The 18,827-nt window shown below is 34.8% G+C and overlaps 2 protein-coding genes across 3 annotated transcripts; one reads left to right on the forward strand and one right to left on the reverse strand.

Annotated features, from left to right (window-relative positions):
- On the forward strand, positions 5,334-8,983 carry LOC107622598 (protein-tyrosine-phosphatase MKP1). Its single transcript, XM_016324558.2, has 2 exons — positions 5,334-7,443; positions 8,146-8,983. The coding sequence occupies exons 1-2, from the start codon at positions 5,602-5,604 to the stop codon at positions 8,161-8,163; spliced, it is 1,860 nt and encodes a 619-aa protein (XP_016180044.1). The 5' UTR covers positions 5,334-5,601; the 3' UTR covers positions 8,164-8,983.
- On the reverse strand, positions 8,158-13,583 carry LOC107622597 (coilin). 2 transcript variants are annotated; one of them, XM_016324557.2, is made up of 13 exons: positions 13,235-13,583; positions 12,769-12,833; positions 12,418-12,672; positions 12,027-12,245; positions 11,767-11,809; positions 11,259-11,336; positions 10,826-10,994; positions 10,677-10,708; positions 9,984-10,178; positions 9,702-9,773; positions 9,466-9,618; positions 8,633-8,831; positions 8,158-8,540 (listed from the first exon to the last, which is right to left on the reverse strand). In XM_016324557.2, the coding sequence occupies exons 1-13, from the start codon at positions 13,427-13,429 to the stop codon at positions 8,350-8,352; spliced, it is 1,866 nt and encodes a 621-aa protein (XP_016180043.1). In that variant the 5' UTR covers positions 13,430-13,583; the 3' UTR covers positions 8,158-8,349. The 2 variants fall into 2 exon arrangements, with proteins under 2 accessions (XP_016180043.1, XP_016180042.1); XM_016324556.2 differs by having other exon boundaries at positions 10,677-10,994.

The raw sequence follows: 18,827 nt of genomic DNA on the forward strand, positions 1-18,827 counted from the left end.
CAACACCAGAGATTAAAGTTCGCATTATAAATTTACCACAAAGCACAACTTAATGCCTTGAGATTGAAGTTTACAAAACTGAAAGATGAAAACTCGTTCTCTACTAATGAAAAAAATGTTGAAATCCTAATTAAACTCTTTGAAAGCAAACCACATTCATATTTAGACATGTAAATGTATGATTTATTTTATTCAAATTTTATAAAATATTTTAGGCATATTATTATTCAGAAAGCAAGTAATATAAAAATTTATGGTAGAAATAAAGGAATAATATCTAAACAATTGTTTATTAAAAAAAAAATTCACGAGTCAACTAATCTAAATTAAAAAATTCCATCATTCAATTGTCCAAATAATTGCTCTAGATCGGAAAGAATTTCATTCGGATAGATTGCATTTAAATGAAAAAAATTCTTTATGTAATTTTTTTAAGAAAAATAATTTCTTTATTTTAAACTCAACATTTTCATGATTGAGTTACTATTTCATTCATAGTAGTTTTAATAAGTATTAATTATGACAACTTGAATTTATTTTGATGTCTTTGTCGGAATTTCAAAAGCTCTGATTCTCGAACTTACAAGCTACAAGTTGGGGGTACCCACCATAGGAAATCTATGAAACTAAAAAATCGAAAAATAAAGGAAAAATCAATCTAACATTCAAGAAATGAAAACATCGATTCTTGATCTTAGAATCACAATATGCAAACTTTAATTAAAAAAAATATATATCTAACTCCCAAACTCATAAGTCATAGGTAGTAGGTAACCTACGATTGATAGAAGTTATGGTCAGAGTTCAAACTTTATAAAAAAAGTAAGCGAAATAAAAAATTCCACCTTAAAGGATAAGACGCTTGGGTTGAGATTTGAAATTCTGAAAACCTTTCTCAAAAGAAAGATATTTGAGTTTGGGTGTCTATTCTGGAATATTTCTATAAGCCCAATACAAGGAACCAGGTTCAAGAATATGAGAAGTTCCAATGAACCGGTTTGATGATTAAGTATTCTCTCGGATTCCAAAGAAGACATTACAAAGAAAATATTAACTCCTCATTACTCGTTATAATATCTAATAACTCAATTTTATGAGATTAATTATTACATTGTAACCATCACTCTACTATTAAAGAGAAGATTACAATATCAACTACATATAGACCTAAAAGCATCAAATTCGAAGTGTTATTAGCTTTTGTATATCGACGACATCCATGAACCTTGTTTGGAATGGCTCTCCATCAGAAAGTTTCATCCCAAATAGAGAAATTAGACAGGGAGATCTTTTCCCGTACCCCTTTGTTTTGTGCATTCATTTATCCCATTTGATAAATAAGCTAGTTCATGATAAGAAATGGAAACCTATAACTCTATCAAGAGGGGGCCTAAAATTTTTCATCTCTGTTTTGCAGATGACCTAGTTCTCTTTGCAAAAACAGATAGGAAACAAATTCAGATTATCAAGGAGGCCTTAAATCATTTTTGTGAGTGTGTGGGACAGAAAATCAACCTTGGCAAGTCTTGTGTGTACTTCTCTAATAATGTTAATCATACCATGAGACAAATGCTGAGCCAAGACCTAGGAATCAACCTCACAGCTAACTTAAAAATACTTGGGAGTCCCTCTCATTCATAAAAGATGCAATCAACAATACTTTCAATTTGTTATTGACAAGATGCAAAGTAAGTTATCCAGCTAGAATAGAAAGACTCTCTCCTTAGCCGAAAGGTGCACACTTGTACAATCAGTACTATCAACTATTCCTAGCTACTACATGCAAACTATGAAAATTCCAGTAGTAGTGTGCAACAAGATAGACAAAATTTGCAGAGATTTATTATGGGAAAACACTGATGAGGAAAGAAAATACACCTTCTTAGTTGGGACAGCGTGTGTAAATCGAAAGAGAAGGGTGGGTTAGGCATCTGAAAGGCACAAGAATCTAATTCCCTATTTCTAATGAAGCTTGCTTGGGGCCTCCTCTACAATAGAGAAGCACTCTAGGTCAAGGTTATGCGGGCAAAGTATGGTTGTGGCGATGGTATCATGCCTAATATTCAATGTAAACCAAGTAATTCTAATGCATGGCTCGGGATTACTAAAGTCTAGGAGAAATTTAAAATTAGCCTTATTTGGAGGCTAGGAAATGGAGTTATGGCTTCTTTTTGGAAAGAACAATGGGTTCTAGGTTTTACAGAGTTTTCGGAGGTATCTCTAGTTGAGTTAGATGAAAACAAGCTAATTGAGAAAGTAGCAGATTATGTAATGGAAGATGGCGAGTGGGATTGGGAAGCGCTAAACCTGGTTCTACCTGAAGAGGTCACAGATATTATTCATACTATTAAAGCACCTAATCCCTATGTTGGAGATGATTTCATCAGCTGGCTAGCTAATCCGAACGGTAATTTTTCTATTCAATCAGCATATGAAACATTTTACAGTGACAGGGGAGAAGACAACAGACTCTATAAACATATTTGGAAAGCAAAACTCCCACAGAGACTCAAGTCTTTTAGTTGGTTGATTACTCATGATGCTCTGATGACAAATTTCAAAAGAAAGAAGAGAGGCCTTACCGATGATGGAAGCTGCCAAGATGCCGAAATGATGATGAGACTCTGCTCCATTTGTTGCATGACTGTCCTTTCATCTGCACCATCTGGAATAGCTTTGTCAATAGTAACTTAAAGTCGGACTTCTTCAACCAATCCCACAAAGATTGGCTGGAGAACAATCTTTTAAAGTTTACTTATTCCCACAATGGTACCCCATGGACCATCATCTTTATTACTACCTGCAACACAGCTTGGAGATGCAAAAATGAGCTTGTTTTCAATAATCAGAATAGTCAACAAGCCCAAATTCAACATATGGTTATAGCTCTAGCAGCAAATTATAATTACATTCTCAACATCACTGAACAGAATAGCAAAATTCTCAGACTTACCAGGACTTTGGAGGTTGGTTGGGAACCACCTGAAGAGGACTGGGCCAAGTTAAATGTTGATGGCTCAGTCTTTCAACCGGGTAGCAGAGGAGCTAGTGGCGGCATCATCCGTGACTCCAGGGAAAGGTTTCTTGCCAGATTTAGCATGAACATTGGAAAGTGTACAATCACAATACCAGAACTTTGGGGTTCTTTATGGGTATGAAATTACCGGTGAAAATGAGCATCCCCTACCTTGTAGTGGAGTCTGATTCTAGTTGCGTTATTCATCTTCTCCAAAGTGTCGTGGTGGAGAAGCATGTGGGAACTTCGTTGGTGCGTTCCATAAATGAACTTATGACTAGACTACACAAAGTGATGATTCGACATGTTTTCAGAGAGACAAACCAATGTGTTGACGTTTTGGCTAAGCATGGACAAGATATAGAAAAGGGGATTAGGTGGTTTCAAGAAATTCCTGCCATGGTGGTATCGTTTGCTTGTGCAGATGAAAGAGGGATGAAGTTTTCAGGAAGATTGTCGTTTAATTTCTTTTGTTTTGGGCCATAGGCCCGTTAGAATAAAAAAAAACATCATAAGAACATATGATACCACAACAAAGTATCAATAAGTCAAGAGAATAACAACTTATTCTCCTAGATCAATTTAACCTACAAAAAAACTCATAATCTCTAATACTATGTTTTGTCGGAGAGAAAATGAGCAGAAAGAAAATGGATGGAAAGAAAATAGGAAGGAAAGAAAATTTTATATGGGTCCCACTAAAAAAATTTTCTTTCCATCACAAGCAAGAAAACAAAAAAATGCTATATTTTTTGTATTTCCAATACTATCCTTAATTATATTATTATTAATAATTATTAATATAAATTTAGTTTTAATATTATATTATAATAAAAATTTATATTTAAACATTATATGTATTAGATAAATAATTTAAATACTATTATAATTTTTTTTCTTCTCACTTTTCTTTTTATCCAAACAAAAGAAAAATTTTTCTCTATTTTTTTCCATCTATTTTTTATTCATCCCAAACAACACACAAATAACTCCACTTTTTCTTCTATTTTCTTTTCTCTTATTTTCTTTCCTTTCATTTTTTTTTCTACATCCAAACAAAGTGTAAAGAACATAAGGAGAGGAATTCATGACATCACAACCTTACAATATATGCACTATTCCAAATACATGTATTAAGGTATAATTTTTAACTTGAGACTCATGCTAATTTGAGCAATAGAGTTCTTACAGAAATACTCATACCATTAGAAATGACAAACTTGGGACATTAGAAACTCAAAATAGGAAGATAGCAACAACATGGTATCTCCAATTTACTCTTTATAATTTTATTAAAAAAAAACTCCTAAATTCAAAAAGTAAAAATACTTATAAATTATGATGTTTTTCTTAAAATTATTTTGTGACTAAAGCTATAATTTTTTTCATTCAATAAATTAATTATTCAATAAATTTTTTGGTTATATAAGGAGATTGATAATAAAAATAGTAATTGCTAGTACTTTGTCTGCCTTTTACCGTACGTTGAATGGATAGGCTGAGTACTACTTTGTTTGTTTGTTAACTAATAATTTAATTAATTATGCTATATGCACTAAAAATTAACTACTGTCATGCGGAATATGAATCTGATATTTCATAACAAAAAACTTATTTTATTATTGTAAATGTTTAATTATTGGTCTATTTGATTATTCTAAAAATTTAATTAGTTAGTTGAAAAAAATATATAAATATAAAAAATACATAATAATTACTTTGTAGCTGATTTTTAGTTTAACGAAAATGTTTTAATTTCAATATTGGCTTAGTTGCCGAATTATTATTTATTATTTTTTACTATTGTCACATTTCCAAGTTCCATTGTAGTATTACATATACAGCTAAGAAAGTTTCTGTCATGTGGAACATGTAAAAGATGTTGCCGTTTCTGTTGTGGTCAAAGAAAGGATGGCTGTGACTAAGGATATTATAATAAGAAAGAATATACATTAAAATAAGCATACGAAAAACACATACAATATAGCAAAGGGTCAAAAAAGGGTGGCGATGGAAGAAGATGCAAATTTTATAACTTGGTGGTCCACAAGGGAGACATGTCGAAGCTCAACCAGTCAAGTTATACACATAACCGCTATAGAATAATCTAACATACCAAACACGTCGTTACGTGATCCCATTACTATTATATTATCCATATATATATATATATAGTTGTCATAAAATTTAAAAATTTAGTATCTAATTGTCAATATAAATATTTAAAATTTATTATAAAGAATAAACTAAATAAAAATTAGACGTCAAAATATAGACAAAAATAGACTACAGAATGGGTCTATATATAATCACCAATGGTTTATCGGGGTAGTTGCCTCCTCAGAGATAGAGACATAGTCAAGGGGTTTAGGTGGGAAATATGGAACACAAGGTTGTAGACTCAAAAACTGCAACTACCTACCATTTTACCATGATTTTGAAACACCCACCATTTTCCTAGTTTCTTTTTCTCTCTCGTATTCTATTCTGTGGAAATTCATTCATGAGTGTGAATCAAGTTTCTATCTTTTGTCACCAAGATAGCATATATAATAGTTAGTAGTTAGTAGTATACCCTTTTGGAGATGTTAGGAGAAGAAGGAAAAATAAACAAGCCCTCTGGTAGCGGCACTCTTGCTCGGAGAACCTATTCCCGTTCGGTTTCATGGACGGATAGGTCTCCGAGCAGCCGCCACAAGGCACCACCACAACCACCAAACACAAAGCCAAGGCCATTTTTGCCACCTCTTCAGCCTCTTTCCATAAGAAAGCCCAGCGTCGAGGAATGGCCAAGCGCAGGATCCGACGATCTTGGCGTTTGGCCAGTTCCCCAGACACCAAGAGGGTCTATAAGACAGTTGGACTCCAGTCAACCCACCAAAGAGTTTCAGTTCAAGAGAGACAAACTGGCCTTCTATGACAAAGAATGTTCTAGAATCGCGGAGCATATATACTTAGGAAGCGACACGGTTGCCAAGAACCATGAGCTCCTTAGGCAGAATGGAATCACTCATGTGCTGAACTGCGTTGGTTTCGTTTGCGCGGAGTATTTCAAAAGCGACTTTGTTTACAAAACACTCTGGTTGCAGGACAGTCCTTCGGAGGATATAACAAGTATTCTCTATGATGTGTTTGACTATTTTGAAGATGTTCGAGAGCAGGGCGGCCGCGTCCTCGTCCATTGCTGTCAAGGCGTTTCGCGGTCGTCCTCTCTCGTCATTGCCTACCTCATGTGGAGGGAGGGACAAAGCTTTGAAGATGCTTTCCAGTATGTCAAGAATGCAAGGGGAGTGACAAATCCAAACATGGGTTTTGCATGTCAGCTTCTTCAGTGTCAAAAAAGGGTCCACGCTCTGCCTGCTAGCCCCAATTCTATTCAAAGGATGTACCGAATGGCGCCTCATTCGCCATATGATCCTCTTCATTTGGTACCAAAGACGGTTAATCAGCCGGGCGCGAAAGCGCTCGATTCTCGTGGGTCTTTCGTTGTCCATGTTCCCTCTACAATCTACATTTGGATTGGCAAAAACTGCAGCCCGATGATGTCCTCGAACGCGCGAGGCGCGGCGCTTCAGGTAGTCCGGTATGAGAGGGCTAAGGGACCCATTTTGACGATCCATGAAGGTGAGGAAACACCTCAGTTTTGGATTGCTCTGTCTTCGGGTGATTCGGAGAAAGAAGGGGTGGAAATTGGCAAGGCAGCCGATATTGGTGCAAGAAAAGTTGGGGCATATGATTTGGATTTTGAGATCTTTTACAAGGCAGTTGCCGACAGTGCAGGATCGGAGACTTGTGTGCCGGCGAAGGAGCACGGATGGGGAATACTGAGGCAGAAGCTTGCTACAGGAGTCATGAGAGAGTTGCTTAGTTCTCCCAAATGTGTGAATATCGAAGACGGTGAAGAAGAGAAGCCAAACTCTGAGATTGAGCCTTTGTCACCGTCATCTAATCATTCCTTTAAATGTTATTTGAATAATAATAACAATTCAGACGCAATAGTAGTGGAGGATACTCCTAAAGCCGCGGACTCATCACTGTTATCTATTTCTGGTGTTGCTTCGAATCCTTTTCCGTGGAACAAATCGCCAACGCTTTCGCCTTCAAGCTCCGATTATGCAAGCTCTTTCACATTTTCACCTTCCTCAGGGAATTGGTCTGATTTGTCATTTGTGTCATCTAGGCAGCCATCACCTTCTGGCATGGAATCAACCGAAGACGCGCCTTTTGCCGAGAGCTCCTCGTTACTTCACAAAGAAGTCTCCTCAACGCCGGAAACATTCTTGGCTAACGATGGTTTGGGAGGGGCGAGCTCCTATTTCCAGATGAAAGGATCCTCCCTCTCAATAGCAGAGCGTCGGGGGAGTAATCCGCCGCCTCGGGTGCTGCTATCGTCCATTAACGAATCATCTCAGCTCCACAAGAACCTGGTAAGATCACAGTCCTTTTCTTTGCCTGACTTAGATGATAAATTGATAATGTGAAGGACGATTATAGTTGCAAACACTCTGATTGTGTAACATCAAATGCTGATACCATAAATTCAGATGTTAAACCTCAGTGAGATTTGTGAGAGAGACTAACGGATTGGCGACTTCACTTTCATCCTGTGTAAATTTCTATAAATTATTCAATATAGCTGAATCTTGAGCATGTAAATTTCTATAAATTATTCAATATAGCTGAATCTTAAGCAATTACTCATTCTGAAGATCTTGTTTATTTTAATTCATTTAACCAGTGATAGCATGAATCATCTTCATCAACTCGTTCAAAACCCGCCAAAACCCATCATCTTGTCTTATCACTCTATAGAACAAAAAGGGAAAACATTGAATTTATGCAAACTTTGTTGATATAGATAAATTGTGGTCAAAACTTAAGATCCTTGTTTGTTCATTGCTTCTGCTAATAAACAGAGATTAAGCTTTAGAACCATTATTTTCATTTGATTATTTACAGCCAAACCTATTCCAATAAATAAATAAAACTTGATTTGCCAACAATTTTATGTGTTAGTATTTTATATATGGTTAAAATTTTAACTGTTCTTCCTTTTTATTTTCCCTCGTTTTAAAAATGAGGTACCTTAGAAATTGAGCAGTTGATTCAATTTTCTGCTGCTTTTTCAGGAGGATTGCATGTATTAACATCCAAAAGACGGATTAAAAGATTAAGCGTTCAAAATTCATCCCCATCATAATGCAGAAAACCGGACATGCAACAGTGTTGTAGATGGTAATGTAGAAAAGTTGTCCATATATACCAAAAAAAAAAATGTATCTCCATAGAAATCCGACGCCAGCCCCGCAGAAAATCGGCCGAGATGTAGGCTGTTAATTAAGTCCATTCTGGGATCTTAGCAGCGCCATTGTTGGACCTAGTGCACTGCATCTCAAGGCTCTTTGGGACCATGACTGTGAGCTTGAACTTTCTTCTTTGCGCCAGCAATTTGCCTGTGACAGTTTCGTCTTCTTTGCTGTTAATGCCTCGTTAATTTCATCCCACACATTTACTGCTCCATTTTCTGTAAAGATAGCACAAGCTAACTTTAGTTAATCAAGAATTCAAAAATCTTTTTATATTTCTATACACCAAAAGTTCATCAGTGGACATTACCTTTAGCAGAGGTATGACCTCCGTTCACCGGTTCAGAGCTTCCCACAGCAGTTTGATCACCCGAACATTTTTTGTTAATGCTACCATTAGATGGTTTTGTAAGATGATCCCAATCATTATTAGAAACAGCTATGGCTGATGAATTCAAGTTGTTGCCATGACTAACCATACGAACTTCAGCAAGTGATAAATAATCTATCTGTAGAAGAAAATGATTGGTCATTTTCATTCAAATAAGTAGCAGAAGCAGCTGTTGACAAGATTTTTAATCACTCATTTTCTAGGTTTTATGTCATGCCATGAACAAGAATAAAATTAAATGTATACATGGGCCGCAACATATTCATCCTCCAAATGGTGCAATATTTCTTTAGACTAGTTTTCTTTGTATATATAGTTTGATCAACATATAACATTCAAATAAACCAGGCATCTCCAATAGTTTGGTAAAAATGTGGATCCTTATGATTTCAAGTATTATTAAACATGTGAATTAACATTACTTAACTATATATTACAAAACTTTTGACAATATTACTTAAATTTATTGATAATTATTATTAAGGTTTTTAATCACTTATAAGTTATTTCAATACACGAAAATAGAAAATAATATTCAAGTAAAGAAAAAATAAAGGAGAGAGACTATTAAGTAACTGAGAAAAGTTTAAGTAGTGATTAATGTGGTTGATAAAAAAAAAATAACCAACTACTCATAACTATAAATTGAATAAGGAAGAAAAATGTCGGGTTTTTTGGCCCAAAACAAAAAGAGTGTGTGTGTGTGTGTATATATGAAAGAAAAACAAAAAGACCATACTAAAGAACTTCACCTCTAGAGAACCATCTTCTCCATAAGGAGATGGATCAAACTGTACAGAAGATGCATCGTCATCTATTTTCTTCTTAAACTCAAATGGATATTCTGAAACTGGTTCCAGAGAAACTCTGTTTGATTTAGCATTGTACTTTGTTATGCGCCCAACCTAGAGGACATAAATGCATCATATATTAAGCTTCCAACAGTAAGGTTTTGTATAAATAGTCCAAATGCAGTGTTGACACCTACTCTGAAGGAAGAAAGCTCGGGTGTCCAAGATGATGACAATTCAATTAATCGATATGCAATGACATCACCTTCCTGCAGCATGTGAAAAGCAACTTAATAGCACAACAAGAGGACAAAACAACAGAATTTACTGAACAAAAGCACAAAAGTGGAATAAGGAAATTGAACTTTTGAATGGCATAATTAGAAATAGCTTAAAGGACCCACATCCCAATGCTGGTGCTTAATTTTCTCAGGTGCTTAGCAAGACAACATCGCACACTAGCAAGAACAGAAACAAACCTTGGGCAAGCTTGTATATGGTGTAAGCTTGTCAAAATCGATAGCCTTGGACGCATGTTTCTTTTCAACATTCTGAACAGTATGATAATCTTGGCTGGAATGTGCATATGCATCCTGTTTATGAGGCCAGGTGCTCTCTTTACCCCATTTCTGACCCTTCTTCTTGCTGGTAATTCCATTCCACTGACTTGTTTCCTGAAACATCCAGATAATGTATACACATCAATAAAATACAAAATACTGTAATATATTGCAGCACATCTCCTGATACCTAAACAACAAGGGACTTAAAGCTGGGACTAAGTAGTTTGGTACTAGGATATGAACATGAGTTGGGGTGGAAAGGGAGATTGGAGTTCCGAATTCAGTGGCTAAAAGATAGGGAGTATACAACACACTGGAGTATCCAACACACCTAATATAGGAACTAGAAGCAAAGAAAAAACTATTTGAGAAATTTTGTACCCTTAATTAATCTCAAGCCAGTTTTGAGTGGACATTTATGGACCTCCATCAAAAACTACAGTCTAGATACCCAAATAGATAAAGCAAATGAAGTTCAAATGCAAACATTGTCTATAACATGGATTTTGTGCAAACTTAAATATATCTTTTCACATATTGATATTGACTCGTGTTAGGTAAAAACACAGAGCAAAACCAGCAAGTCTTATCGAGGAAAATTGAACAAACCACTGGGATCTGATTCTGTGGTGCTTCCTGATCTGCATCAAACAGATCATATAATAAGCATATGTCAGATCGTGAAGCAATTCTAATGCAAAAAGAAACACCTGCTCCTTTATGAAAATATCTTTGGAGAAGGAAGACAGCATCAAAACCTTTCTTAAGTGACTGAAAGCGAATGTGCCCTGGTCTGATTTCAACAGGAACAATGTCATCCTCTGCTTCACTTTCTTCATCAGATTGTGGTGCATTAGCGACACTGCGGATATTATTTTTGGCAGGCAATTTCTGAACATCTTTCTCAACTGCTGGACTCTGATGCAGCTGAAAATTTGAACAGAATAATTTCTTTCAGAAAGAAAGACTAAATACATGTGCAAATATCAAATATGACAAGAGACCTCCAACTAAACTGACATATGATGCCAATTCCCGAACACTAAGAACTACGAAGCTTATCTTACTAACTAGACTTGGTCTACGGACTAAAGTGAATTCCCACACACAATTCAAATTAAGACGAATCCATTTCCTATTTGCATGTAAAAAGTAAATAAGATCTGCATTAACATCACGAGATCAGATTACCTTCTCCTTCTCTGATTTTAGTTGTTCCCTTAGCCATTTTCTCTTAGCTTTCTTTCGTCGAGCACTTCTGCTAGGCGTCTGACCCAAAACGAGTTAAGAGAAAGTGAAAATTAATATAAAGTTTCCTCCTATCCCCTCTCTCTTATCAGGATGGGCCGGCAGAATATCGAACAATAAAAAGAAAAAATTAATAAATTAGTATATGGAGAGGAAATCCATGAACATGGGAGATTCCTAAATAATTACACACCAAATAATCTACAATGGCTACAGTATAATTCCTTGAATTAATAATAAAAGACATGCTGTTATATTGCCTAAGGAATTTTTTTTCTTTTTTAAAAAACAAAAAGAATAAAACAAATTAGCCCTATCAATGATGTGCAAGGTATAACTATTGTCCAAATGTGCAAGAGTCATCTCGTCAAACCAGTGCAAAAACCTATCCGTCTTAACAATGGAACAAAACAATGCATCTGAATTTGAAACCGTGGAAATAAGTAAGTACCTTCTTAGTGCCACTTCCACCATCACCTTGAGGTTGAGGTAACCTATATAACGTAGAAATAAAAATGAGCAGAAAAATCATAGTTCCAATATGATGGAAACAGAGACATTCATCATAGGAAGATGGTTTCAAAATTGGCTTAAAGAAGGGGCTCTAGACAAATAAACCAGAATCCGACATAAATATCTCCAATGACCTAAAAAAACACAAGAACCAGTTAAATATTTGATTAACTAGATAAATTTGGAATGAAAATGCACCTTTTCTCATCATGCATAGGCTCACTTTTGTCATTACTCTGTTTATGAGATTTAAGGTTTTTAGACTTCTTTTTCTGACTAGATAAATTAGATGACTTGTCATTCTCCTTCTTGGAAAGACTCAATTTGTTATGAGTGGGGGTTCCATTTTCTTTTTCCTCCTCATGAACCTCAGTGACTGTCAACTTATCTGGCGAAGACAACTTCATCTTCTTCTGACTGAAGAGAAAGAAACAATGGAATTAAGTCATCGTTTCAGAATCAATGCATACAAATTTCAATTACAACTTGAAGAAAATATCTTGTAAAGAATTATTTAGCTCTTACTTATCTATTTTGGATACTGCTTGTATGAATAAAAATGAAAAAATTTTGGATAACGGAAATAGACCTCGGGCTCTTGAGCTTCTTTGATGCTTTTCTCTTCTTTGAGATTACATTGCCATCTATTTCAGGTTCTGCATAAATTGTATCACCAAATTGGCCGCTGCCATCCTCCTCCGAATCAGTTTCATGTCTTCCAGCCTCCTTATCTTGAGGCCCCTCAATTGCAAGAAGCTTTGCAAGCTCTATGGATTGATGCCCATTATGTGCAGATATAGGTGTATCAGGCTTATCAATTAACATGCTCCCTTTTCTTTTCACACTATCATGTACATATGGAACAACAAATATTACAAAGCAATGAAAAAATACAAAGAAAAAATATAAAGGGTTAGGAAAAAATCAAGAACAAACTCACCAGATAATGTCCTTATCCTTCAAAATACTAGTCGACTCAAAAGGTGGTAAAACAAAACCATCCATCTGCATTTAAAAATAAAAAATAAAAAACCAAAGATAAATCATAAATCGATAGTCATCAAAGTAAAGTAGCTTCGGTAAAAACTTCTACAACACATTCTCTAGGTTATAACATGATCAAATTCCAGTTTGCATGTCCTAAACAGAGCCACAACTTTGAAAGTTGCAAATTCAGTTCATTTTAAATCTCTTTGAAAACAAAAATTCATAATCAAACTGTAATAGAATCTAAACCAGCCATACAAATCTTTATTTTGCCAACATAAATGTGAGCATAATTCAACCACTCAATTAACAAAAATAAACATTACTTACACCCTTGATCACAAAACACATTTATCACCAACAAGGGGTTTATACTAAGGAGAGAATAGAGAGTGGTGTCCCCAGAGTGAAAACATTACATAGAGAGTGATGCCGTTAGGGCAAGTGCGATGGAGCTTGAACGCGTTTTGGAGATGAGAGGAGAGATCGGAGATGGTCTTGTATTGGGGTTTAAGGAGGAGCCAGCAGCGCTTCAGTCCTTCTTTCTTCTTCGACTTGCTCAGCATGTGGCCCTCCTCAAACACTACGCGAACCCTAACCATCTCTGCCGTCATCGTCCCCGTCGTAGCTGGACAATGGCGCGCAGCCACTGTTTAAGTGTTGAGCGATATGAAATGACGAGTCCAACGGGGTAGCCAAGCTCACCACTGCGCTAGCTAGGAATATGAAATGACAAGTCCAACGGGGTTTCACAATAAAGATCCGTATTTATTTTTAATAGCGGCTCAATAAGCCTAAGCTACTCTTCAATTGAGTTTAAGAAATCATTTTTTATAATTGAGAAAAATTAAAAAATCATCAAAATTTATTATTTTTATTATTAAATAAATATTAATATTTAAAAAATAAGATAAAATATATAATCATTTAAGTCGAAAATAGCTGCTAATTCTTTTTCTATATAGATGACCAAATTGTTTGCAAGAAATTCATCAGCCATCTTACTTCAGAGTCTTGTCTTAACAATTTTCATTGCTGAAAAAGCTTTTTCTGTTGTTGCTGTAGACACTGGTAGAGTCAAAACAAGACGTATTAATCTATCAACCATGTGATAAGTTCTTGATTTTCCCGTTTCTTGCAACTTGTTGCACAATTCAGAAAGTGTACCAATGCCTTTCAAATGATTTGGTATATCATGCTGATAATGTTGCAACTGAGATTTCAAAATATTTAGCTCATTAGAAGAAAAGTCAAGGGGATAAAACTTCTCTGCTAACTTGCTGATTTCTTCAATATTAAATGATTTGAAATTGTCCTTAGGATCCAAAGCACAACTCAAAGTCAAAAGTTCTATTGTTTGCTCATTAAATCTACTATTCAACTCTTGTATTTGAGAGTCAATTATTGCCAAGAATACATCTATTCGATAATGATGCTCAACTGTCACACTTGGTTGACGAGATCGACCTCTTCCAAAAACATATTGTGCACTCATATTAGGGACTTCAATTTCATGTTTTTCACAAAAATCTTTAACATTTGCAAGAAAATTGCACCATCCACCATCTCTTAATTGTTGAAGAAGTAACTTTGATGTAGAAACAATAGGCATTGCATTAAGAATATCTTGAGATTGTTGTTGCAGTGCTTGGCAAAGGACATTAGTGATTCCCAAATCTCTTTCAACAAGTGCAAAGTGAAAACAAATTCAAATGACAATAATATTTTACTAACACCATAAGCCTCACCTCTTTGTGCATAAGTTGTCCCGTCTTCAATGATATTATTGAGAACAATATTGGTAGCAGTAAACATTTTTATCAAACTGCAAATAGAATTAAAGTGAGAGCTCCATCGATTATCCCCAACTCTTTGTAAAGTGCTTATTTGATTCGCACATTTGCTTGTTTCTAATTCATTTTGAGCAACCAAGTTTGCATTTTCAATTGCTTGAGCTTCTTGTAATTGATCATGTCTTTTTGAAGAAGCACTAACAATAGTGACAATAGAGTTTAATTGAGTAAAAAATTCATAAATTTGAAGTACCTCTCTTGAAGCTGCCACCAATGCTAATTGTAACCTATGAGCAAAACAATGCACATAGTATGCTTGTGGAGAATCTTTAAGAAACAAAACTTGTAAACCATTCCACTCACCCGCATGTTGCTAGCACCATCATACCCTTGATCCCTAATATTTTCAACTTGGAGATTATAATGAGAAAGGACAGAAATCAATTCTTTCTTTAAAGTTGTTGCACAAGTATCAGTGACATGCACAAGATCAAAAAATCTCACTTTAACAAAACCATCTAGAGTAACAAATCTCAAAACAATGGCCATTTTCTCCTTTTTAGATTTATCTCTAGCTTCATCAACAATAATACAAAATTTGGCATCTCCAATCTCTTCTCTAATTGAATTTCTCACCTTAGTAGCAAGAATATGTAGAATTTCTTTTTGGACATCATTTGAAGTATACTTAGCATTTTTTGGAGCATTTTCCAAAACATTCTTTTTCACTCTTTCATTGTAAGATCCCAAAAATTTCAACATTTCCAAAAAGTTACCTCTGTTGCTTGAACTTTGGCTTTCATCATGTCCTCTGTATGCACAACCTTGAAATGTCAACCATATAATGCAATCTATAGATGCTCCTAGTCGAATTCGATTCTTTTCAATCTCTTCTGATGTTTGCTTATGAAGAAGTCTGTCAATATGTTGTGATTGTTTCATCAAATCATCACATGATTTCAGCGCCTTATGATGGAATGAGTTAAGACCTTTGCCAATGTGATTCAAAAGAGCATATTCTTTTCCATTATTTACTTTTTCCAAGTCCTGAAACTATTCTCAATAAAAGCATTTGAACCCGTATTGATTGAAGGTTCCTTAGCAAAAAGAAAGCACAGAAAATAATATATAGCATCATCTTCTATAAAATATTCTAACCAAGATGAAAACAATTTAAACCATGAAGCTTGAAAGCTACGATGACTTTTATTACCAGAAAATAGATAATTATCAAGAATTGGTTGATTTGGCCCAACTTTAATATAAGCCCGACGGATTTCATCTCTTTTATTTGGAGGAAACTTCCAAATCATTGGTCGCATTTCAGGATCTCTTTCCAAACGAAAAACATCCAGTTGATTTGGAAGAAGTCGTGGACGCTTTGAGCTATTCAATGAAGAACTTAAAGTAATGAAATTTGATGACCCCTCAAGTATTGGAGTAGTAATAGTAGAAGCATCTTCATTCTCTTGATCTTTTCTTTTAAAAAATGTATCAATGGTTTTGAACTTACTCATAATTCAAATGGCCAAATAAGTTCCTATAATTAAAAATATATTTAGCAAAAAGTGTAAATTACAGTCTAAATCTTTATAAAATATAAAAATTATATTTCAATATGAAATAAAATATTAAAATTCAGAACAATAATACTAACATCCTAGTATAAATAATATAAAATTATAATTAAATAGTTAACTAATAAAAAAACTAAATATACAAACTAACATATAATAACATAAACTTAATTAACAAATAATAATAAATTAACTAATTAAGTAAATAACTAAATATATAAAAAAGAATAAAAATAGAACCTTTTTTGAGAAAGAAGAGTGAAAAATCACTTGTTAAACTACTATCTTTTTTTTAATCTGCAAAAAACAAAAAAATAAGAGTCAAAGAGGTAAAACTGTAAAAGATAAGAAGATTAAAGAGATAAAGAAGAAGAATAGAAAAAGTTGTTACCTGAAATTTTGGAAAGCCAAGGCGGGAAGGGGAAGAGGGAGAGACTGGTTGTATGCTGGAAAATAAAAAAAGGGGATGGGGATTAGGGAATGATTGTACGTTGAGAATTAAAAAAAAGGGATAGGGATTGGGAAATTAAAAAAGGGATAGGGAATGGGCTATTGGGCTGGATTTTTTTTAGGAATTAAGGGGGGGCATGAAATTGAAGTCCCTAATATGAGTGCACAATATGTTTTTGGAAGAGGTCGATCTCGTCAATCAAGTGTGACAGTTGAGCATCACTATCGAATATATGTATTATTGGCAACAATTGACTCTCAAATACAAGAGTTGAATAGTAGATTTAATGAGCAAACAATAGAGCTTTTGACTTTGAGTTGTGCTTTGGATCCTAAGGACATTTTCAAATCATTTAATATTGAAGAAATCAGCAAGTTGGCAGAGAAGTTTTATCCCCTTGACTTTCCTTCTAATGAGCTAAATATTTTGAAATCTCAGTTGCAACATTATCAGCATGATATACCAAATCATTCGAAAGGCATTGGTACACTTTTTGAATTGTGCAACAAGTTGCACGAAACGGAAAAATCAAGAACTTATCACATGGTTGATAGATTAATACGTCTTGTTTTGACTCTACCAGTGTCTACAGCAACAACAGAAAGAGCTTTTTCAGCAATGAAAATTGTTAAGACAAGACTCCGAAGTAAGATGGCTGATGAATTTCTTGCAGACAATTTGGTCATCTATATAGAAAAAGAATTAGCAGCTATTTTCGACACAAATTCAATTATAGATGATTTTGAAAATAGAAAAAAACGTCGAATAGCCTTTTCATGATACAAAACTGTAAGTGGTAATTTTTATATATTATTGTCTTACTTTGATTGAGATTATATATTTATTTTTTTTAATTTTATCAATAGAAATAGTAATATAAAATATAACACCGCCCCCCTAAATAGTTAGCCTAGCTCCGCCCCTGTCTTCAATGATATTATTGAGAACAATATTGGTAGCAGTAAACATTTTTACCAAACTGCAAATAGAATTAAAGTGAGAGCTCCATCGAGTATCCCCAACTCTTTGTAAAGTGCTTATTTGATTCGCACCTTTGCCTATTTCTAATTCATTTTGAGCAACCAAGTTTGCATTTTCAATTGCTTGAGTTTCTTGTAATTGATCATGTCTTTTTGAAGAAGCTCTAACGATAGTAACAATAGAGTTTAATCGAGTAAAAAATTCATGTATTTGAAGTACCTCTCTTGAAGCTGACACCAATGCTAATTGTAACCTATGAGCAAAACAATGCACATAGTATGCTTGTGGAGAATCTTTAAGAAACAAAGCTTGCAAACCATTCGACTCACCCCGCATGTTGCTAGCACCATCATACCCTTGACCCCTAATATTTTCAACTTGGAGATTATAATGAGAAAGGACAGAAATCAATTCTTTCTTTAAAGTTGTTGCACAAGTATCAGTGACATGCACAAGATAAAAAAATCTCTCTTTAACAAAATCATCTAGAGTAACAAATCTCAAAACAATGGCCATTTGCTCCTTTTTAGATTCATCTCTAGCTTCATCAACAATAATACAAAATTTGGCATCTCCAATCTCTTCTCAAGAGCTTATTGATATAGTTGCCAGAAATCAGCATCTGTACATAAGCAGTGAGTCCTCCATAAAAGAAGAAGCCAAAGCAGTGTCTACTAAACTTGGTCCTCCAGAACAAGTTGCTGAACTCAATCAACAATTGTGCTTTCTAATAAAACAGCTAGCAGAATTCAAGAAGATGCTACAAGACACTAAAAATGCTAATAAAAATATAGAGGCACAATTGAATCAGACAAAACAGCAGTTATCAAGGCAGATAACAGAAGAGTGCCAGGCAGTCCAATTAAGAAGTGGAAAAACATTAAATATCTCACTTCAGAACAGTAGAAAGCCAAGGAAAGAACAACTGACAGAGGATGAGCAAAATATCATCCAGAATCCCTCTAAGGATAGTAAGAGCCCAGAGAGGAATGATTCTGGCACTCAAACGCCAGAAAAGGATGGAGAGCTGGCATTAAACGCCCAACCCATGCTCAGTTCTGGCGTTCAAATGCCACAAACAAGCAAGGAGTTGGCGTTAAACGCCCAAAGGAAGCTCAATTCTGGCGTTCAAACGCCATGAACAGGTAAGGAGTTGGCGTCCAACGCCAATCCAGCTTCCACCCCTGGCATTCAAACGCCAATGAGGGAT

Source organism: Arachis ipaensis, chromosome B10 (assembly GCF_000816755.2).
Source record: "Arachis ipaensis cultivar K30076 chromosome B10, Araip1.1, whole genome shotgun sequence".
In the NCBI taxonomy this organism is placed as follows: Eukaryota; Viridiplantae; Streptophyta; class Magnoliopsida; order Fabales; family Fabaceae; genus Arachis; species Arachis ipaensis.

Bases quoted from the DNA above. Each gene is read 5' to 3' on its own strand.
- LOC107622598 (XM_016324558.2), top strand. From the start codon at position 5,602: ATGTTAGGAGAAGAAGGAAAAATAAACAAGCCCTCTGGTAGCGGCACT.
- LOC107622597 (XM_016324556.2), bottom strand. From the start codon at position 13,429: ATGACGGCAGAGATGGTTAGGGTTCGCGTAGTGTTTGAGGAGGGCCAC. The intron at 10,179-10,676 runs GTTTGTTCAATT...TGGATGTTTCAG, and splicing joins CACAGAATCAGATCCCAGTG to GAAACAAGTCAGTGGAATGG. The intron at 9,774-9,983 runs GTTTGTTTCTGT...CACATGCTGCAG, and splicing joins CATATACAAGCTTGCCCAAG to GAAGGTGATGTCATTGCATA.